This window comes from Diadema antillarum, unplaced genomic scaffold, assembly GCF_040938485.1.
Source record: "Diadema antillarum isolate AM-2024a unplaced genomic scaffold, OU_Dant_1.0 seq00000717_RagTag, whole genome shotgun sequence".
Taxonomy (NCBI): domain Eukaryota; kingdom Metazoa; phylum Echinodermata; class Echinoidea; order Diadematoida; family Diadematidae; genus Diadema; species Diadema antillarum.
This window is the reverse complement of record NW_027271621.1, coordinates 752,663-776,477: the sequence shown is the minus strand read 5'-3', so window position 1 is coordinate 776,477 and position 23,815 is coordinate 752,663. Positions and strand designations below refer to the sequence as shown.

General features: G+C 39.6%; 1 protein-coding gene across 1 annotated transcript in view; it reads right to left on the bottom strand.

The window, feature by feature from the left end:
* Window positions 1-23,193, bottom strand: part of LOC139737972 (GATA-binding factor 2-like) — an 87,016-nt gene extending 63,823 nt beyond the window's left edge. Inside the window, exons 1-2 of the mRNA XM_071648640.1 lie at window positions 23,117-23,193; window positions 16,894-17,203 (exon numbers count right to left, since the gene is read on the bottom strand). Of these exons, the coding sequence (XP_071504741.1) occupies window positions 16,894-17,154 (261 nt within the window). The 5' untranslated portion in view covers window positions 17,155-17,203; window positions 23,117-23,193. The remainder of the gene's footprint in view (window positions 1-16,893; window positions 17,204-23,116) is intronic.
* Window positions 23,194-23,815: the final 622 nt, after the last annotated feature.

Below are 23,815 nucleotides of genomic sequence, written 5' to 3'. Positions count from 1 at the left end.
CGCATTCCACGTGTATGTGACATGGAAGAACGGGGGCGTTTTTGGTATTCTTTTGGCAGGTAAAAACTAGAAATTTGCTTGGAGAGCACGCAGACATTCTCCAGAGGCAGCTCTCTTCCTCCAAAAATTTGTAACGAATTATCTTATAAAAGTAACCATTCTCGACTACCAAATCTAGAAATTACCGGTATCCGGATCATTTAAGCCTTGTCGCTTTATGGAACTTGTCATGAGGATATGCCTTGTAGTAGTTTTTCGTTTAGCTATCTTTTGTTTTTGTTTTTGGCCAAGCATCATCGTCATTCTGCTAAAGAGATTCTTGGTGGAATGATAACTGTCTCACCTCGCAGTGTTTGTTTGTTTATTTGTTTTCTACAGATTTCTGAATTAAGAAAGTGATCTGGATGGCCAGCAAATATTTTTTTGCCCTCCCCCCCCCCCCCTTGCTGTTCCCTGTCTAAATCCGTTCTTAGACAAAGAAATAAATAAACACATAAAACATAACTTCCATGGGAGAAGTAATAATGTCATCAAGAGGTGCATTGTATGAAGTAAGTTACTTATTAAGAAAAGGTCCTAAAATATATGATATATAAAAGCATGATACATCAGAAAAAATTGTGATAATGCATGTTAGTGTGTGATCAAAATAAAGGGGAGCTGTTAATGTCAAAGAAATTTCCGATATCCGCTGAGTCTTAGTTAGATCTAAGCTTAATCCTAAATGATAGTATACTAACAGTAATACAAGATGGGTACATTTAAAAAGAACAGGAAAAAGAGGAATAAAAAGACGTAGTAGTAGAAGAAGAAGAAGAAGAAGGAAGAAGAAGAAGAAGAAGGAAAGGAGGAGAAGAAGGATGGGAAGATGAGGAAGAGACAAAACCAATTACAGTAAATCTTGAATGCAATATTAACAATTAGATTGTGGTGTATGGTGAGGGTCTATATTTCAAGAATCATTCATTATTTCGAGTTATCTGAGAGTAAAAGTTTGCAATGAGACGAAACAGCTGGACACATGCTCCATTTCAGCTAAGAGATTCTCAAAGAAAATGATACAAAGCTCATGTTATAAAAAGCAGTAAAAAAACAAAAACAAAACAAAATAACACTATGGCGCACCGCCACTGAATGAAAAAAGGAAACAGATGCTTGTAACTCTGAACGCGAGTCATCACAAATTCATCGACCAGTGATAAATCAATAATAAATAGCCTGATGTGATAAGAAACAAGTCATGTTGCCCGTCAATTTCCTGACTCGGAGCCAACGTGACGTCACGATCAATGAAATAGTACTGTCGAAGACAAGAAGGCGTTGTTACAACGTCTGAGGAAAGAACTCTCCATAAACGACTCATCTCCGCCTCATATCAAACATTTGTTCCCATGTATACGTCAACACTCACATCTGATAACAGAAGGCCAGAGATCGCTCCATAATAGTACGATTTTCTGGGATTAATAAAGAGGGAAGATATTCATGAAAAAGCTAGAAAAATTCGTCCCCGTAATTAATCCCAGCTGCGGGAGAGGCTCTGCGCATTCCTAACAGCTGAATCAAGTCGCCTTCGACGAGAAAGGGAAATGGAAATATCAGAAATCCGTAGGAGACTTTTCAGCAAACGCTCTTAATCTGACGGCATTTTGCGTGAGATCGCAGGTCTTCCAGCGCAGATTTGCGACGCATTAGCATCTAATTCCATTCCCTACAACACTCTGTCGCTTCCTTCGTATTCATGTTCATAATTCAAATCGACACAAGCACATACAGGCGTGAGATTCATGTTTGCAGAATAAAAAAAAAGTCTCGTGTTAATCTGCAGAATTAACATTTACTTAACGAATATTGTACGTGGATCTGTAGTAATTCAGATTATCAAATGGGTTTCACTTTATGGATAGCTGCAAGCATGCATGGAGTATCAACTATTCAGATAAAAAACCATAATTGTTTGAGCAAATAATTTCGCGTTCAGTTATGCCTCCCTAATTAAGACTTTTAAAGTACATCTTCCCACCTTCGAACACCCGAAACTAGGACTTGTATTTTACATTCAATTCAATTCAATTCAATTAATTTTAATTCAAGTTATTTCATTTTCTTCTTCCAAAGAACATAATAGAAAAAAAATCACAAATGATCGTGAGTACACACAAGTTGACTGTAACATGGAAATTAGAGGTAATTATGAATTATATAAAAGCATATATGCATAGTCACAAATCAACCTTGTTACACGTTACATTGTAGATGCTCTGAGGAAAGGCAAAAACTGAGGAGTCCACTAAAAAGTAGAGTTTGTACATTGCTGACAAATCATACAGTCGACTCAAAAACTTGCAAAAACGTACAAAAGAAAAGATAAATATAAAGTTATTTTGAACAAGACAGACACAACAAGGCAGACAAGACAGAAAGGGCAAGGAAACAAACAAAAACACACTACAAAAACACAAATCAACATGCGTTAAAGATAACTCTCCCATAACTCTCCATTGTGTGTTCTGATTTTGAATATTGTAGTAGAGATATTTGTGACTGAAAGCCGAATGAATGATGATAATAAAGTGGTGAAAATAATAGGGCCCTGTCTTATAGCCATTATCAACAGTACGCAAATCAATAAAAGATTAATATGTTATGATGCCAACAAAGATCCATTTGATAATTCATCCATAATAGCAATCATCGTCCTATAGAGGGATCTTTGATGGAGAAGTTTTTTCAGGTGGAGAAGGGAAGGGGTGGGGTGATTTCGAGAAAGAAAAAATGATTGACAAGCGCACCCAATCACGCCACAAATTTGAGGCAACAAAGACATTTCTGCTCTCGCCGTTTGCTCCAGTTACATCGTCCTTCTTATCGTGGAATCAGAGACGCCTCTTATCTGATGATGAGGCTGATGATGAGGATGACGACGATGATGATGATGTCAACGAATAGGAGAATGAGGACTTGAAATTCATAGCACGTATTATACTGTCCCTTAAAATGTGTCATAAAAAAAATGTGTTGTCTGTAGTATTGAATTCTGGGACCCCGTTTACTTTATAGTGCAGATGCTTCATTCATAACTTCAACGAAACAAAAAATGTGTTGAGTGCTGGGGCCCCGTTTACTCGTATATACTGCAGATGATTTGAGAAGAATTGCCTATAACCCAAAGTATTACTGTCTTTTCATTTTCTTCTCTTTTATTTGGTCCTAACAAATGTCTAGGTCGTATCCGTGCTCCTTCTCTTTATCTCCACTTTCGGTTTATAATGGGACCTACGCTTAACAAGCTTGCTTTTAAGTAGGTTCCATCGTATTTCTCGAGTATTTTTACTTAGATTCAAATGTTCATATATTGACTTCCATATTCTATATATGTTTGTAATGTTCTTTTGTGCATCAAAGCTAGATATCACGCATCATTCTATTTTGTCATATTTGATGTATTTTCCATTGAGAAAAATGAAAATAAATGGAAATGAAATGAAAAAGCACAAAATGTGTTGAATCGTACGAAATTGTTTTGTTTGATGGATTCTATATAATTTCTCTCTCTCTCTCTCTCTCTCTCTCTATATATATATATATATATGCATGTATGTATATATATATATATATATGCATGTATATATATATATAGATATATATATATATTGTGAGATATGAGATATAATAAAAACAGATAGACAGATAGAGAGAGAGGGGAGAGAGAGATACATATACACATACATAAAGTATATGCACATATGTTTTATATGAATGGATAGATAGATTGATAGATATTGAACAATATCAACCGAAAGACATTACAAAGGCCTTCGCGAATGTGGTTTTTTTTCCGGAACATTCTTCTTTGTTTAATTTTGCCCCAGTGATCCAATATTCATGAAGTTCCCCGTCATCGCGAATAACTCACCTGTTCATGACTCACACGGACTAGTTTATCTTTGGACCCAAAGTCGAATCAGGTCTAAAGAGGTGATATCGCTTTTTATGGAGAAAGAAAGTAACTGACTGACAAAAAGACAAAAACAAGAGACAGACAGACACACGGGTGGAGGCATTCTGACCCACATAGCCGCTTGAAGGGCAGTGCAGCCTTTTTTTTTTTGCGATGTATTTCTGTCTTGTTAACATCATCACAGCAGCATTCACGATGACGTGGATAGGATATCGTATTACTCTACAAGCATCTGATAGAGGCCTGTACGTGAGTCATTCAAAACTGGGCTACAGAACTTGCCGTCTCTCGGCGGAGGGGAATGTAGTGAAAGAGTAACTATTATTAATACGCGTTGTGTCATCACCCCCATGTACGTTCAGCGACTGCAAAGCGTGTGTCACCTTCTTGATCATGTTTTATGCCGCGCCGTTGTCAGTGTCAGCTGACCGGTGTGACGTCATGCCAAACATTGGACCAACCACACGTGCGCTGGGGTTGCCAGGCAACCAATTAGGTGCAGCGAGTGATGGCACTCAAACGTGATATGTTTACGTGCGTAAATTTCATTTACGTCTTGCTGGCTGGTGAACGCTCGTTAACCTTGATAATACAGACCTGTTGCTGTTGTAAGGCAATTACCTGCTACGTTGGCAGTCATAGAATTACTATCATGAACAACTCGGGGAATGTTCGTCTACAAGACTAACATCATTCCTACGCACACAACATACAAATGACGTGCCCGCTGCGGCACACACACCCGATGTCTGTTTCATACGGGCGTGCTCTCTGTGTGTATTTTTGTCAGTTTTGTTTGTCACTTTGTCTTTTACTTTTTGAGGTTTGTGGAAATGTATGATAAACGACTTGAACATTCATTCAGAGCACGTTCATGCTCTGAACGTTCTCGTTGACGTTAATACAAAGGGGGAAACAAAACATACAGAACAGGTGAAGTTTCATTCGGACGAAATATAAGATGGTTACAGAAATTTTCCTGACATTGTTGGCAGTTACTGTTAAGGTTTTGGTTTTGTTTTTGTGCTAATGTGGCTACACTTTAAAAAAAAACAACATCACAAGTATTATGCTATCTGCACATGGGCACTTTTTTTGACCGTTGAAATAGTGGTGATCTATAAAGAAACAGTATTATTGTTATTTATATATTGTTATAATCTATTGTCCATTTTCCAAAATCTGGTAAATTTCAAGAGACATCTTGTTTATCTAACGAAAGTAAATGAAAAAAAAAGAAATTTGCACAAATCAGAACACTTCAGATAAGTACTGATAAGTATTGAAACTGGCTGAAGTAACATGTAAAATATCATTTTCCTATTTGCTTTCGTAGCTACTCTGAAGCTGCACTTCAAAATCATTATCAAACTGAATTTAATCCCTCTCTTACTACTGCAGTTTTCTCTATAAGTGATAAATCGATGCTATTCCAGAATGATTCAATAGTTGAGCCATGATTGTCGCCTTAATCTCCTTCTTTGAAATGCAGGCTCATACTAAAATGGGCAGAGATGCATTCCCCTGGGAGAAATGAAGATATTCCCCTGAATAATAATTATGGAGTATATAGTGCGTGTGATGAAAAAGGAAGAGAATCATTTCACAGTCATGTCCAGCAAATTTGAACTACGTTAAACAAAATTTTTGAACGGTTCATAGTAGTATCCTTAGCGCACTCTACGAAAGTCAATATTGCAGACTCCGGACATCTGCAACATGCGTGCCCTGGTCAAGTGTGATAGACCGGGAGCACTATGCGTCTTGGCTGGTTCTGACAGTCTATTTGGCGATCGCTGTAACACGAATATCTCTGTACCTTTGGCTTGAGTTATGACTGACTATAATTATGTTCACACTTTCTTTTTGTCTTTTTTTTCTGAGGCTGCCATAACTATTAAGCACCTGCTAAAGTGCTTAAGTTGGCAGACTCCTTCATTTTTTTTCCTTAAACTTGAAATAAGTGCATTGTTGATTAATCTTTGATCTCCTTGTATTTGTTCAAATTCTTAAATTGTGATTATCATACTGTGAATTCATCATGTAGGCCCACATTTTTGTTTAAAGAACATGTACCTTGAATTATGTTTGATTTTTTGTGGGAAAATGCAGATATTAAATTAAACTAAAACTGAAAATTGTAAACTGGAGGGGGTCAGAGGTTCCCATAAACTGGTCACCGGAGTGGACAGAAGTCTACCCTAGTAGGTGTATGCAGTATAAATGTTGTGCATCAAACATTGTAAAAAGGTTGATAGAAGCATAAAGTCTTATTACATATGAATGACTCTGTGAGGGTATTACATTTGAACAGAGGACCTTACGCCGCCGATTTGTTTACACGAAATTCAACCTTGTCACACTTAATGCCATTAATTGCTAAATGAGATACTATTTGTTATTTTTATTGAAATATTCGCAAAGCAAAAACTTGTCAAACATATATCAGAAAATCGTGAAATATATATCGTGTGTGTGTGTGGGCGTATGTGATTGAATTAGATATTTCCCTTACGTCTCATTTAGAATATTGACTAACTTTTTTGTATACACTTCACTACTACTAAAAAAAAAATGTTCTTCAAATGCAGATTGATCAAGAGTTGGATAATTCACACTTTTTCTTGAGAAGTTTTTATATTGCTGTTATTTCGGGCCAATTCACATTTGGATGCTTTTGTGGACTGCCTCCACCCCCCCCCCTCCCCCTCCCAAAGAAAAGAGAATTAGCGACTTCTAACTTCAAACGACAACCGGAACGTTTCATGTCGATCTCTGAACGCAACTCTATATATAAATCACAATATATCGTTTAACATCTGCGGTACAGGAAACATGTCTAATTACACACTCGTCATTTTGATCACATACTCCCACTGCTATTTGCAATGTCTAATTCAAATGTCGAGAGTTAAGACTGCATTATCAACTTTCGTTCTCTTATATAGTGTTCAAGGTTGCACGCAGGGGGTTGAACTAACTCCTATTCATTAAAAAAAATAATTGAAACTCTATTCAAAGTATCTATCGATTTCTACGCGTCATTCACATAGACAATATTTCGTCAAAGCATCTGTGCATTTATAATTCTGGTCAACACTGTTTTTATTTCTAATCTAAGCACAAACATTGATCTGTATTTCCCCTTGGGCGATCAGCCGAACATGATACGCTACTGCTTTCACAACTAGACACGACGCATTTGAAAATAGCATTAGAGCAGACGTCTTGGCAAAAAATGCATTAGATACATTAAATTGATTTGAAATAGATTGCACCAAATTCAGCTTAGAATGTTATATGACGAGATTACCACTATATGTACAGTTTTTTTTTTCGCAATTTCTTAATCTGAAAATATTATCGGTTTATCTTTTCCTTTTCTCAGAATCATTAAAATTGCACAATATTAGTCTGGCATGTGATTTCAGATATCTGTGCTTGACAAACTATTTGAATTTCATGAGAAGGCAAAAACAAGAACCAAACTTTCAACCCACGGTAGCAAACCGAGATCTACAAAGTCACGATTCATCTGTAATCACCGTCTAATAAAATCTCGCTTGTCTAGAGGTTTTTCTTCGCACCTTCCCACACAGAAATCCCTCTTGCTCGTCCAGCAAAACATGCTAGCAGAGAGCCCCCATCGCCCTATTCCAGCTCCGTGCACTCGAGCGCCAGACTCAAGGCTAACAGAGCTGTCGCTGGCAAAGCCAGCGGATTGTTGGGCGGCACGCGCGGCTTTCTCTGCGGGAGCTTGGCCCGAATAAGTCTGTCGGGAGAGGGTTATACTCGCGAAAAAGCCCCAACGCAGGAACCATCGTCTCACAAACAATTTCCGCTGCCCATTAGCTCTGGTGAGCGATCGGTGGAGATCGGTCGACCAGATAGTCGATCGATGACAAACGACACGAAGAAAACAACAAGACAAGCTTTAATTTCCAACCATATCAGGAAGTCATTTAGGGCTAATCAGTTCATAGTTCTGGAGCTGCCCGACACCAGAAACGTTTAGATAGCATGCTTTGAGACTCGGAGTACATTTATCACGTGTTTGAAGAGGCCTAGGCAAATTAATTCAAACGCTTTTTATTTATCCTTAAGGTAGTGGTAGATATATGTATGCATAAATGTACAATATAAAGAGAGAAAGAAGAGATATGAATTTATATTATAAGATAAGAAAATACATGTAAGTTTTTGGAATAACTGAATATTTTCTTGGACGCTGTTTAATTTTTACTGTAAGTGTATCATGTAACTTTCGCCTTCTCTGTCCCATCAAAAAGGGGGAGAAAACCCCCAAAATGCAATTTTTCGGACGTATAGCGAGTTGTTTTCTTGTTGACTTTGGACGGCGATGATGTACGAAGACGTATTCGCGCGTAATCCGACACTGGCGCTCTCGTCGGGTTCGAACGCTTGACTTGTCCGCGTCAGGGTTGCCACTGACACGGGTAGATTGGGGTCATGCATCTCTCTATTACACTTGTCATTGTTTTAAACTTCTACCACTCGACCCCTCCTAGTTATTAAGGAGAGATGATTTCTTTCTTTCTTTCTTTTTTTCCTCTCCATTCTTTCTTGCCTTCGTCCTGCTTGGAATGGTATAAGGGGCAGGCTGTCGCTACATTGCTAGTCCCCGAGCAACGAGGGTCTAGCAATGTGGCCCGAGGGCGGGTTACATATCGCAGTAATTTTATCGAGCGGTATACACTGCACTGATTTACTGAGAGACGGACGAGTGGAATTGGTCTGCAGGGATTGGGTTCGAAGCACGTACGGATTTCCTAGCCTCGGTTTATGTTATCTTCCCATGCAGTTGAAGACTGGTTTTATGAAAGACGGCAGCAAAAAAGGATTAAGACAAAATAAAACAGAGCAACTAAAACAAACACACAAAGAAAAAAAACGAAAAATCAATATAGATATGTAGTAATACTGTTAACCGCTACGATATAGGGAGAATAAAAATGTTATCACTATCATGGAAAATGGTATTGGAGTCCATCACACGATGTGAGGTGATATGATATGATATGATACGATACGATACGATACGATACGAAACGATACGAAACGATACGATACGAAACGATACGATACGATACGATACGATATGATATATGATATGATATGATATGATATGATATGATATGATATGATATGATATGATAATGAGATATAATTTTAGAGGACGCGCATGCGCATATATCAATATGGAAACGAAAAAAACTAGATATACATGCAAACATCACCTTTGCAGTCTATTCAAAACATACCTTCAGTTTTGGTTGTACAAGTTTATCGGAGAAGATATAACTCTTTTGACCATATTATAGCCCAATTATCTTCTTCTTCTTTTGTCCTTGACGTGGCTCAAAATGGCAACCGTTGCTATTTCGTTTTCTGCGTTCAAAACAAACTCATATTCTCTATTAGCTTTTTGAGACAAAAATAGCTCAAAACTGGCCAAAAATTAACGCCTTTATGTTCTGGCTCTATGCAACAAAAACGAGAAATGCATCAATGATGGTAAATACTGGAAAGTATTCTTGTCTCTCTCCCCCCCCCCCCCCCCCCCCCCACTCGATCTCGATCTCTCTCATTAACGTCGCTGAAGAATGCACCTTTGTTTGTGTTCGAATTTAAACAAACTTGAACTTCCGTGTATTTTTCTTTCAGCAAATATAGTTCAAGAATACTGGTGTCAAAGTTGAGAAGAGTTATCGAAAGGAACGAAACAGTTTACATTGATTTAGCAAAGTCAAAGGCCAGTGAAAAAGCCGCCATGCACCAACGGAAGGTCGCCCATGACATGGTTCGGGCTACAGTGACTAACAGAGAGATGGCGTGATACCAAAAGATGAGTGTGCACCAAAGATACCGAGATAGCTAATTTTAGGCGTTTTGATATCGCGGAGAAGGTTACGCGCCACTCGTTCCTTTTTCAAAACTCATATGGCGGCATTATTTATGCATGGTGAAGTTCTCCTGTTTCCATGCGAGAGATTTCAAAAAGAAATCAATGCGACCGAGATTTTCCTATACGTTATGGATTAGTTCAATTCAACATTTGAAAGGCAATAACACTTTTCTTCTTTTAAAAGCGAAAAGAAAAAAAATAAAGATTAAACGAGTTTTGGATTGGCAGATGACAAGAGGTGAAACGGTATAAACAGATTTGTTCAGCGTCGCATTGTTTTGTTTTGTTTTGTGTTCAAGTAATACATCGACGTGACGCGGTTGGAATGGTGCGATCAATTTTATCTTTTCAAAATTTAGCATGAGTCACGTGCATCAAGTCCTCTGATCATAAACAAGGTATTGTACTTTGCTCTCTGAACATGCCGACATTATTGCGAATGATGAGTGATGGTATTGTTCTAAGGCACAACTGCCGTTGTTTTGACGTTTCTCAGAGAAAACAAATGAACATCATGACATCATGATTGTGCCGTCAAACAATAACTTCATACAGATTCTTGAATGTTAAGTGAAAAAAAAAATACAATGAAGATGTGATAGATAGAAGATGTGGTGTGACGCACCCGCTCACAGAGCACTACAATCTGACAACAAAGGAGATCATGAAAGATAACAAGTCCCTACTGAAGAGTGATTCAACAGACACACATTCCTGACTAATTGCTTGAAACAAAGAAGACAAGAGAGAGAAGGGTCGAACCTCCCTCCTCCTAGTCAAGACATCATCAAGAGTCATCCATGGCCATACTTAATGTCAATGTCTGTGTTTGTTTGAAATTCCGTCACAGCGAAAAACACAACGGGGTTCAGAATAGATCGGCCCTAGGGACTGCTCACAATGCGACAGGTGTACAGGGCTTGAGTAATTAAGCAATGTGAGTCGCCTCCAATTAGGTGTGTCCCTTGAAAGGGGTGCAGCTGTCACCCCATATACCTATACCCGAATCTTTCCTCTGTGGATTTATCTGCTTGTGATTAACCCTCTCATGCCCAGTGTTTAGATATTGCATTGTCAATGTGAATGATATTCATGGCTCTGGCTTTCATAGACTTAGCCCAAGGAGTGACCTGAATGGACACTTTTCGTACAAGCCTTAATAATTCTGAAAATTATTTCGAAATCTTTGGCATTTATGTTCTGTCCGTCATAAATTTATCATATGGCATGAGGTAGGGCTGCACGAATTTAGAACGTGTTCATTCATTGGGGTCGTCTTTAAGTTCGTATTTATATGAACTTTCAAAAGTACTAAACCTTTTCTTCAATTTATATTGATTCATAGTCCTTCTTCATCGTATGTTCCATCTAATATCTAATAGTGATAATGATGACAATAATAATGAGAGTACTAACTGATGATATTATTTTCGATAGTCATTAAGAAAACTGCTGGAGTTCTCATGGTAAAGAACACTAAGCACTATTGTTTGACTATGTTAAAGAATCTTCAGAAATTATGACGAAGTCAACAGGTAAAGTATAGTTGGCAAAACAACTGTCTGACGATATTGTGAGTCAGAAAAGACAGGATGATCATAAGGGGTGCTGTTCGTTATTCCGAAGGTTCGCTATTCCGAAGGTTCGTTATTCGAAGGTTCGTTAATCCGAAACACACAAATTCCCTATACCTAGTGGTTCGTTAATCCGAAAATGAAAAAGGGTTCGTTAATCCGAACATTTGTGGCGTTATTCCGAAGGTTCGTTATTCCGAAGATTTGTTGATCCGGAAATGAAATTCGGAATAACGAACCTTCGGAATAACGAATGTTCGGACTGAAGAGCCTTCGGAATAACGAACCTTCGGAATAACGAGCTGTAACCAATAATAAGTGTGCAGCCTTTAATGTAGTTGTGAGTGGAGTAGAGTAGTACGTAATTATGTAATGACATCTGGGTTGACTACATTTGCTTCCATATCAAAGGAATAGATGCGTTATGGGGAAAACCACGGTATCTACTCACTATGATAAGCATAATAATACTAATAGAATGAATATCAAAGATTATTATGCTAATAAAACACTCATAATGAGCAAGACATAAACATGATATTACGATGAAAATCATCAAGATGGTGATGGTAATAGCAGCAGTATTTATTAACATTATCAGTATAACTGGCATATAATGTTATAATGGTAATGCTAGTGAGAATCTCTCATGCGTCAATTCCACAGTTAAAATATTCAAATTATCCGCACACAGCTCAAGGAAAATACAGAGAGACAGGCAGGCAGAGCATAAATCCATCCAAAAGCAAGATTTTACAAGTCACCATCCAAGGGAGAAAATATGATGATATCTCTTTTACCACCACCGCCATCACCATCACTACCACCACCATCATCATCACCACCACCACCATCATCGTCATCATCACTACCACCACCATCATCATCACCACCACCACCATCATCGTCATCATCACTAGCACCACCATCATCATCACCACCACCACCATCGTCGTCATCATCTCTGTAATCACCGCCATCACGATAATCACTGTTGTGCTGACGGTAACTGGCTTAAAGGGAAATTTCATCCTGATATTATGTTGTTTTGTATGAAACACAGAAAAATCAGAAAATTATAGATAGGTTAAAATTTGGGGGAAAATTAGACACACAAACACATACAAAAAAAAAAGTTGTGAACTTTTTACAGTTTAGAGAGCAGGACGAAATTGGCAACTCTGAGTGACATAGATGCTGAGCAACAACATCCCAACATCCCCAAATATTTGAAAATATGAAAATTTGTGAATTTTTATGATCAAAACAAATGGAGAGGTGCTCAACACCTATGTCACACAGAGTTGCAATTTGTCTCACTCTAAAAAAAAAAAAAAAAAAAAACCCTCCAATCAGTTCATAAGTTTTGTGTGTCTGATTATCCCAAATTTTTACTGATCTATTTCTCTGATTTTTTTCTTTTCATACAAAGCAACATTATATATCAGGATGGACTTAACGATACGGAAGGTACAGCCTCAAACCCTAACCTCTGTACCATCCCGCCCCTCCTACCCCATCCCACTTGGCCCATCCCACATACACGCACACCACAATTATACACTCACAAGAACAATGAAGAATCTTTGCTTCTTGGTGATCGTTTTGTTGTTGTTTTTGTTGTTGTTGTTGGTGTTGTTCATGGCAATATGCTTATCATGCATGTCTTAATCGTTTTCCATTGACGATAATTATTATTGAATACATGAATCCTATAATTTGGTGGCATTTTATGCTGAAAAAGGCGTTATTCAAGCAATGCTTCTTATTTGAATGTCTGAGCTACATGGTCCAGGGCCATCCTCCATTAAGAGATGACATATAGATATGTTATGGAAAATACTCTTTGACAGTAGACAATAATTAAAACGTTTAGATAAAAAATACCTACGCCCAGTTATCAATGACTACATTGACGAAGTGAACTGATGCACCGTTGTAAATAACCAATCATCATAATTGACGATCTATGCAGTGCAATTATCAGCCTGATTAAAAAAAAAAAAAAAAAATCTTCAGTTTATTCCACATCGTGTACAATTCGAGTTGATAAAACCAGTAAAATCAGACTAACAAAACAAAAAAAAAAAACATAAGGTTAGAAGATTTGGAATCTTAGAGTTTACATGTTTTCACTGAAAACTGATACAATAAACTGGCTGAGGAAATTATGTCATCCACTCACATCTACCACTGCATGGGTGTCATAAAATTTAGTTGTGTTTGGGCAGAAGATTTAACGAAATAAATTCCCCAACTTTCTTACTCGAAGCTCAAAGTTGGTGAAACCTTCATCATTCTGTTTGATAATAATCATGTGATGTGGAATTGCACGTACTAAAGATTCTGCTGGTTGCCACAGTCCAATGCTGCGACCCAAAGAGCGGAGCAAACACTAGCGACACTAGAATTTTGTCTTGTATAAATTATCTACAACATCCTTCACTGCAGCCTAGCCTTGGAACAAAAGCTACTCTAAACCATTCCTTATCGTCCATTACGTAAAGGCGATAAGAACATAGAGCTTTTACTAGTCCTTTTGTGTTTTTCTAATTTATCCACATAAGTACCTTCCCGGAAACGTGAAAATCGTCCATACTGGTTTAAAAAACGCATGGTACATGTAATCAAATTGAATGCGTGGTGTAGAACCACAGTGTATAGTCCTCTCGTTACACATCATGCAACATCAGTTGGATGGTATCGTCGATAGCTACATAAAAGCTGTTTTGGTCACGTGACTTTGACGTCTCTCATTGGCAATATTGTTTGAATTGACTTCAGCAAATGTATGTATCTTCCCAAGAGTTTCCAAAATTGAATCCAATCAACAATAACCGCAGAAGAAGCGAATGAGTTAAATCTGTCTGATTTTATCTTATTTTTCCCTTGTAGAACATGCATTTTTAAAAGACCCTCATCATGATACTTCGAGAATATTATTTGTCTATTATCTTGATCAGAAGAACAGTTATCAATTTCAATGAAATTGATTCAAACATGACAAATGCATCGTTGCTGTAATAGCATAGATGTTTGAAGCCAAAATGTGTAATGTTTATACGTCAGTCCCATCACGAGTCACATGACCAAGACGGTTATCCAAGACTTCGTTTTACTCGCCATGCATTACAAACGGTGTCCCCAGCTATTCTTAGTCCAATGTCGTTGTAAGTAGTACTTGAGTCATCTCTCTTTATTCTGTTAATTTAATTCCACACGATTTTAGGATGACATTGTTTTCGTCAGGTATCTCAACAAAAGGCTATCGAGGCCAGTTACATTACTTACGTGAAATTCCAAGCCATTGATTAACTGAGGCATCACTGCTTCTGTTGAACAACAAAACGTTTAGGCAGACGCAAGGCCAATAGCCTGTCGGTCTCTACTATCACATTCTCCTATACAATATCCATATCTCAGTGAGCTCTCAGTCATTTCTAACGAAGTGTCGATGTACGTAAGTCACGCTGATGAAGTTAGGCCATAATGGTGACTATGAGATATCATTCTCGGGCGAATTCTCGGTAGAAATTCTCTGTGTGAGCTGGCATCGGAATGAAAGGTGTCAGATCCACTTGAATCGCGCGGTGAAGCGATTTCTCAACACTTCGTTCGTAAATAGTACTTCCTTGGACGTGTTTAGCACATAATAAGCAGCCTTGCTATGCATGTGGACACTTGATCCATCGGACAGCCTTATTACTGCCAAGTAAATCTTGCATTTCATCAATCTTTCTCGCTCTTGTGGCTGATTCTAATAAGTTCTCTTATACTTGAAAGTTAAGAAAAGTCAAGATGCTGGCTTACAACCGCATCACTTCGTACTGCCATTGTCACACGGGTTAAGAGAAATAACCAATCTTTTTTTCCCGCCTCATCTTTACAGCATAGCACTGCATCCAATGAATTGATAAAGCAGTGCATTTGTCAAACGACAAGATCTGTTTTCTTTTTTTCTCGAAAGGCAGCAGATGTTTTGAGATCTCGAAGAGACAGTTTAAATTTGAAGTTCATTTTTTTTCTTTCATATACAATTACCATTCCGAATACTAGGATGATTATTGTTTTATTTGTAAAAGTAATACATTGGGAAACATCACTTATCATTCTCTTCAAAGATACGTGGGAATCGTCATTTCATTTCATTTCACTTCACTTCCTTTCAACAAGGAAGTTACTATTCGTCTTTCTTCCGTTTTGATTCTCAAAGTGAGAATGTAGCGCTTTGAACGGTGACCCTTAATTTGGTCACCGTCGCGGGTTAGATTATACTCCTTGGTTAGATTACACGCTGATACCAAATCTTGGCATACAATCATGTATTGATCACTATCAACGAAGCCGTAGTCGAAAGGCTGAACGTAACAGCGGCTGAGGTGACAGTTTACTACACGGTGTGTGTGTGTGCAGCTGCAGACGATACACTCTTTTGGTGCACACATACGCTCTCATCATCGCATGCACATACACGCACACAGTTACAAACAATACTTTTTTATTATTGTTAAAATCAATGGAAAGTCGCATTATCATTCGTAACTTCTGTGATTCTGCCGCAATCAGGTGAGTAAACCTGCAAGATTTAGCTTTTGTGAAAGGGTCATCGCTAACAGACATTATAGACACATGTCATAACATAATTATTTTGCAACACGTCTCTCTGAGACCAAAATCTTGGTAACAGAAATGATGTTCACATTATTTTCCACTGGACAACTACAATTTTCCCAGTCCCGTGTACCTAATTCTGTGTGGGCACTTTAAGATATAGATTATATAATAATGTGGTCTCAAACGATGTTTTCCTTTTCTATTGTTAAAGTCTAGAAAAGGGATACATGGAGCTGAGCTTGATGAACACTTTAAAACAAAATGTAACCAGTTTATGTTTGTGCTCGTCCCTGAAGCTGAGTAGGAACTGTACCCAAAAGACAACCCATATAGTATCACAAAATTGGGGGAAATAAAATCAGTCTAAACAGTCAAGCTCATCGTGCTTTAATCTTTCTTTTCGTCTGTATAGTCACGTAGAAATGACAGCTTTAAAAGTAACATGAGGTGCTGAATGCTTTCATGGGTACTCGAGTTAAAAATGGAAATTTCACTGATATATTTGTAACCGCACGCTTAAAACAGTGAGCTCACATGTCACGTGGGCGAATGAAAGGCTTTCGTTGCAATCTTCCTTCGTGGGACACCGGATTATTGGTCGCATTCCATGAATACAAAATATAATGAGTGTGCGGCCTTGTTCTCATTTACCACGACCACGCAACATGACAATCAACTCTTCCCGTCTATCAATTACCAAAGTCAGAAACATTTGGACATGAATTGGATAAGTGCGTGTGGAAGATTGTATTCAGGCATTACTTGCTGAGGATAAATACTGGTGTGAATGGTGTTAGGCCTATCTAATGCGGACTTACCTCGTCTGGATGGGCCATGGCGAACTGAGACGAGTCGCCGAGATGCAGTGGTGCTACAGACGAGCCGTGTGCTGGAGGGATCCGCTCCCCGGTCACTCCCGGGGTGGCGCCCGACAGAGAAGCATGGTGAGCATGGCTGCCGTAGTGGCTGGAGTCCACTGCCCCGCCACCACTTCCGCCACCATGTTGGCTGCTACCACTTCCCGTCACGCCACCACCGCTGTTGACCACCATCCAGCGGGACGACTCCCCGATGTCCATCTCAGCTATACCCGTAGGCGGTCACCGCTATCACAGTTCTACGGGGTAACTGTTACGAGGGAAGAAGCAAAGAAAAGACCGACGGTGTGAGGAGGATGAATCTACACGAGCCGGGATGCCCTCCGCATTTCTCGCCTTTGGGCTCCCGAGCTTGTGAGAGATTAATGATTCATTACTGAGACTGAGTAAATGGTGATTCCCCTTACTGCTACCTAAAAATAAACGCCATTTCATGGCGGCTTGAAAAGGCTAAGTGGAAAAGACGTCTTACTGTCTTACGAGAGGAACTTTACATGAACCTCCGTGCGTCGGTGCAAGAGTACAAACAAACCGGGCCCACGTAGCTATTTTGGAAGATTCACTCGGATTCACTTCGAATCTGCTTTAATATCTCGTGTTGAGCTGCCGAATTAGAGCTCATCGCATTTCGCGAGGGAGGAAGAAAGATGCGATGTTAACCAATAATGCAATAAAATGCGCATAAGTAACGAAAATACGCTTCGCGGCAGATTGAGAGGATATAAAATGTGTCAATTTTCGTAACCTAGAGAAAGTTCGAATTGCGTCAGCTGCGTGGATACGGAACGGAACAGCTGATTCGTTGTTTGGAGGCATTCTCAAGATCCGCATCGGCAGCCAAGGTTAGAAATTAAGTCCCGAAGTGTCAATTGGATCAAGAGAGGGAGAGGGAGAGTAGGGGAGAGCATGGAAAGCCGAGTGACAAGAGTCCCAGCATCGCTAATCTCGAGTGGAATTCAACTCTCAAATACTTTCTACGCCTCCCCCACCCCACATCTTACCAGCCTCCCCCCCCCCATGTCATGTCAGTCACACACAGTTCTGTTGTCATACTAGCCGAGTTTTTTTTTTCTCCTCCTCTCACTCCCTTTCCCTCATCTCTCGTGAACCCTCAACCCTCCCTACTTAGCTCGCTAAATACATGCAAAGTGAAGAACGCGAGTCCTTGGGCGTACATATGGTGCGTTTCGTTCGGCCTCGCCATAAAACATGGCCGGGAAAAACAGGCCTACGCAGAGACATTGGCCGGGGATGTCAGACGACTGATTTTCGGGCTAGATTTTCACTATTTCTTTTTACAATTTCCGGCGAAGAAGCACTGAGTTATGACAACGATGATTAGCAAGGCAGATAGTGATGTTTGCTGAACTCTCGGCTGATTATTAAAAACGTTATAATCGCACGCGATATTTCATAAACCTACCGATTACGTTTTTTCCCCCTCTGGCTGGTGAAATAACAACAAAGTGCGTAGAAACCGGGACTTGACCTTGAACGAGGCAACCACGGGTGCTACAGCGCCCGAAGGTTCTGCGTAGACGAAGAGCAAATAACGCGTCGAAATTTCTTGACCGTTTAGATTAGAACTACCACTGGATATCCAGAGCAGAAATAAGATACTGTAACGGTGGAATTATTGGCAAACACTCATAATGCAGGCATCTGACAGCCCCAATGGGCGTTAGAGGGTGTCAAACAAGACACAAAGCGAAATTTTAGCCTCGTCCGCAGTCACCAGCCCAAGTAATCGCGTATACCAGGGCATTTGGAAGCACTTGGCCAGAAATCGCTACACACAAAAAAAAACTGAGTATTAAATCTTTTGCATTCAGGAAGGTCCGTATTTATAGATTTGTCCAAATTTAAATGATTTCCACCCCTGTGCAAAATGAGAGAGGCGTGAGAGAGGGGAGTTGAATATTGCAGCTCCCAAGTGCATGGCAAGAAATCTTGGATAAGCTGGCTTTACGGAGGCTGGCATAAGGGTCCCGGGTTTCCGCTGGCTGTCATAATGTTTACATAGCGTGCCACGGAACGAGCCTCATTTGCTCAGATGAGCTCGACTTTTAGTGGATGTCCAATGTAATAAGGTGGGCCCGTGTCATGTAGCGATTTCTGCTGCCTGCGCCCGAATTTACACACTTTCGGGGCTCCCCACCCTCTGCCGTGTTTATATTTATCTCGCTCTCATCGGCGGGACAAGCAATTACGACCGCTGTGTGTCGTCTGCTTACGAATCGCGTAGCGCGAGAGTACGCAAGCAGTATGGTTACACTAATTAGCTTTTGTAAGGCCTTTCCGATTCCCGTATTCGCGCGATTATGTTTGAGGTTCGATTAGTTTGCCGTGACTCTCGAAACAGACAACATCCACGGCATCTTGTCGGGTGAGATTCGGACGTAGGGAGGGCGGGGGAAGCCCAAGTGTCAAACATCTAACGAGTCGTACACCGAGCGTGCCGGGCGGAAACATGTGGAGGAGGAGCAAAGCTACAGGTTTAATAATGACATTGAAGATACATGCTAACATGCCCGATGGGAGGAGCAGTTTTGAGTTCAATTAGGACAAATGTTTCACGGGATTGAGGGAAGGAAATTGGAAAATGAAACAAAACCCTGTCATATTTATTCAAGCGACAGAAGATCCTTAAAGAGGCAAGATATATTTTTTTCTTTAAGATTCAAAAGAGGGGAAAAGTCACCACTTGGGGAAAAGCGTACTGTCCCAGAAGAACGTAATCATATTGCATTAGCGATGCTAAGACACATCAACTCATATCTCAAATATTGATGGATGCATTTAACCTTTTAATAATTCAAGCCCCGATCGCCACGTCAATTAGAGCGAGATGGCAATCAAGAAGAAATTCTGTCGATTCACGGTCTCTATAAAACTCAAAATTAAACCCAGGCTCTTCATTCAACGGGATTTAGACTACTCGTTTCCGAGGCAGAACTCGTGAACTCAGTGAATTGATGGGTGGCATTTCGAGATCAGGGGAAGAAAGTTTCAAGATGCAGTTTTTCAACAATCTTGCTTCAACCAAAAGTCTTGGCACGAAGTGGCAGAAACAGAAGCTGTTCTGTTTGACAGGGAGTCGCATACCGAAACACTGATGAATGTAATTACAGGGTGTCCACCTTCTCGTTCGCTTAATGATCTTCTGTTTATTTCTCTTCCACGGCATGCCAAGCTTCCTTGAATTACCACTCAATCGCTGAAAAGCGAGCCGCCACGCGCCAATTAATCTCCGCAGCACGCCTCTAATGATTTATCTAGGCCAAATTGAGTTAAGGGAGCGCGACCTCCTCATCTTCACACCTTGATTGGGCCTATTAACTAGCTCGTTTTCGCTGCGCAGTGAGGAGCTGAAAGCTCAGCCAGAAAACAAAACTACTGTTTACGTGGACGTCAGTTACAAAGAGAGTGAGAGATTTGGGGGGGGGGGGGGGGGGGGTGAGAGGTGGTCTGTGAAAGTGTCAAGAAATAGGAGCGTCTCCCCTTACCTCTTCCTGCTGCCTTTTAACAACTAAACTTTATCAGATATTTTCTTTGTTTGATTTTACAACGTAAAACATTTATTTATTGTCATTTTCAACAAAGAATGTATGTAAACAAGACATATTATGCAAAAAAAAAGAAAAAAGACATGACTCTTTTGCTATCAGGTTATGAATAAAACCTCGATGTCTGTGTGCGGTTTTTGTGGGTTTTTTTTTTTATCTACACCAAGGGGAGCGTCGTTAGCTGGATGATGTCACCATAACAGATTTGTTTTATGCCTTTTTAATAAAAATCTATAGAATATATACAATGGATTCAGAATTACAAAATTATTTCAGATATGTGTCACCTGTGAGTGGACTGGTACACATGGCTTGCTGGCTTGCACCCCCCCCCCCAAAAAAAAAAATAGAATAAACAGAAGGATTTATCCTAATAAGGCTATGGTAAAAAAAAAAAAAGAACAGCTGTCTGCAGCTCTGTCATCTATTGTGATAATTATGATTAGTGTGAATTTCCAAGCTTTTATCTTTTGTGTCCCCCTTAAAATAATTATATATTTCTTCCATGGTGAAGTGAAAACTTGGGTGCCTTTCTCATGTCTTTCGTGCGAGTTTTACGTAATGTTCTTCTGTCCGCATCCTCTGCATACTTGATTTTATGCTGTCTTTTCATATCACTGAAATACCAACTCATTTGGCCATTCACTGTTAAGGTATACGCGCAGAAAGACAGTTCGTATTATGTTGCCGACTACATGTGAAATCCAAGATTGTGTATTGTACCAAGGAGCTTCTGAAGCTCCTTGATTGTACAGATGTAAGTTCGCATAGAGCAGGGAGGTGAGCACCTCCCTGCATGTGCGTCCAGTGAAGTAACATGCCGCAACGCGCGCAGACTCTCCTCGAGTCCTCTGTTTACCGTAGGCGGAGACTCATGTTTGCTTTGTCTTTCTCGATGGTTACCGCCCCCCCCCCCTCTTGTTTTCTTTCTCTGCTCCTCCTCTGTAGGCCTATATCCATAAAGTATAGATGAGCTAGATTATTTCATAAACAATATCTTTACTGCAAGTATATATATATATATATATATATATATATATATATATATATATATATATGTATATATATACCTTACCTGTGCTGTGGTTATCGTCGTGCCTTTGTAAACAAAGTAAAGAATAAGTGTCCTCAGTAGAATAGCACGGTACTCAAGTATGGCGGAGGTGGTTTTTTTTTGTGTGTTCATTTGCTTGCTTGTTTGTTTGTTTGTTTGTTTGTTTGTTTGTTTGTTTGTTTCGATAGGCTGCTTCAAAGAGCAAGTTACTTAAATAACATAACAAGAGAAACGGAGACAATTCATCTAACGGCACAATTATGATTAGTTGAATTATGATCATACACGAATTGCACAAACATCCAGAACGCAACGTTGAGTGTATACATGAATTTTTCCATTTACAGTATCATAACCTATACACCTTGAATTAGCTGTAGTTGATCATGTGATTTTGCTATTGCTAGCTTAGACCTTTTCGTTTGTTGACAGCACCAACTGAGCTGATTCATATGGAATATTACCATTCCTTCGATACTTCCATAACAGTTACACGGCACTTTGACACGCGAAAGGAACCTCACTGTAAAATAACCTTCAACTGACTTGGCACATACAAATGTCGCTTCAACAAAACATTATATCTCTACAGTGTTTTAGATATGCATCTCGAATTCTCTACACTCTTCAATACACATCACAAAGTGCTTTCTTATACGAAGACTTTTTGAGACAAAAGTTGTGCTTACTATTGCGACATAATAGTCACGTAAAGAAATGGTGATGTAATGATTTAAACGACGGTGCCTTTTTCGATGTTCTAGCGACTTTCAGACAAGATAATTCACGGGTATGCCCTTTTGTCTGGTGTATAACATACTGCTAGTAACTCAAGGTTATTATTCCGTAATTTTTGTTCCCAAAAATCGGAATGACTTTCACAGAATCAAAACTGCTTGTCTTTGCTTATCTACAGATCCACAGTATTCCTCGATTTAGAACAGAACCAAACAAAGACGAAATGTGGGCCGGAGCACTGCGTGGCATAGTGAATGAGACTCTTGTCTTTTAATCGGAGATCCCGAATTCGAATCCCGTCAAGAGCCTACGTCATTTTACAAGATGATTTCACCCACCACGTCCCTCACGACCCAGGTGTTTAAATGTGTACCTGGCAACGTTAGGGTAATAATAATGACAGGGCCCTCTAGAAGCTCTAGAAGAGCAGTGGCAACACTGAAGAGGCTACCCTGGATAAAGAATGTCATAATATTATTGCCATTTTAACACTAGAGGCACGACTGCTCTGACCGAAAATTGTCAAAATCTGAATTTCGTCAAATTTAATACATTTTTCTTTTTCGTAGCAGTCATATATATCTGAGGTTAAACCTTACGTTTCTTAATTTCTGATAAGAAAATGCTATATAGGAAACTGAACATTTATCGAATTATAATACCTGATAGTAAAATACTGGAAAACTGGAAATGCATGAAGCAATAATGCCTGCTTAAAAATACCTGGATTACCGAACAGAAACAACTAGAAATCGACATCCGTTATAAACTTAGAATTGTCCTGATAGCTGCTTGGTTGCTGTACCTGAGATCTGACTATCCATCTTCTTGGCAGTGGTATAACGGGAGAAGACAACAGTGAACTGAGAGTCACACCAAGAGTAGCACTGAGGAATAACCCAGAATAATTTCCATGACGTCGCTTCAACTAAATGATGTATGCTACTGAACTCAGTTGTGTTATATTTCGCGAAAAGTTTCGGCTAGTGTTTGGTGGAGTAGCAAAGACGAACGAGGAGATGAAAGACGAAATGATTGAGAATAAAGCCGAAAGAAAGGCAAAAAGACAGAGAACGTAGAGAGAAATAGAGAAATAGGCGTAAGAAACACCGCCTACTAATTTCACTGGCCTGCCACAATCCCGCCCGGGAGCACCCCGGCAGCTTAGGGCCTTACCTGGCGCCAAGAAGCTCCTGAACTCAAGCTCCTGAAGTCAACGTTTGGAAATCTACACTAATGACCAATCGAAGGCGCCATTATGGATCGCCAATTGACAACTGGTCCGGAGAGGACCAGGAGTGACAGGAAGAAATCCCACAACTTTGAAATATTTAGCGCCAAGCAAAAACTTAACCCCGACTTTACACCCGATGACGTACAGCTACCTATTTGTCAGACCCAACACGCCCGGGACTTGTGTTTTCAGCACTGCGCTGATTGTTTTTAACTTTCACGCTGCACGGAGCGGGCAGGAGGAACACGAGTACTCTGTGGAGTGAATGAA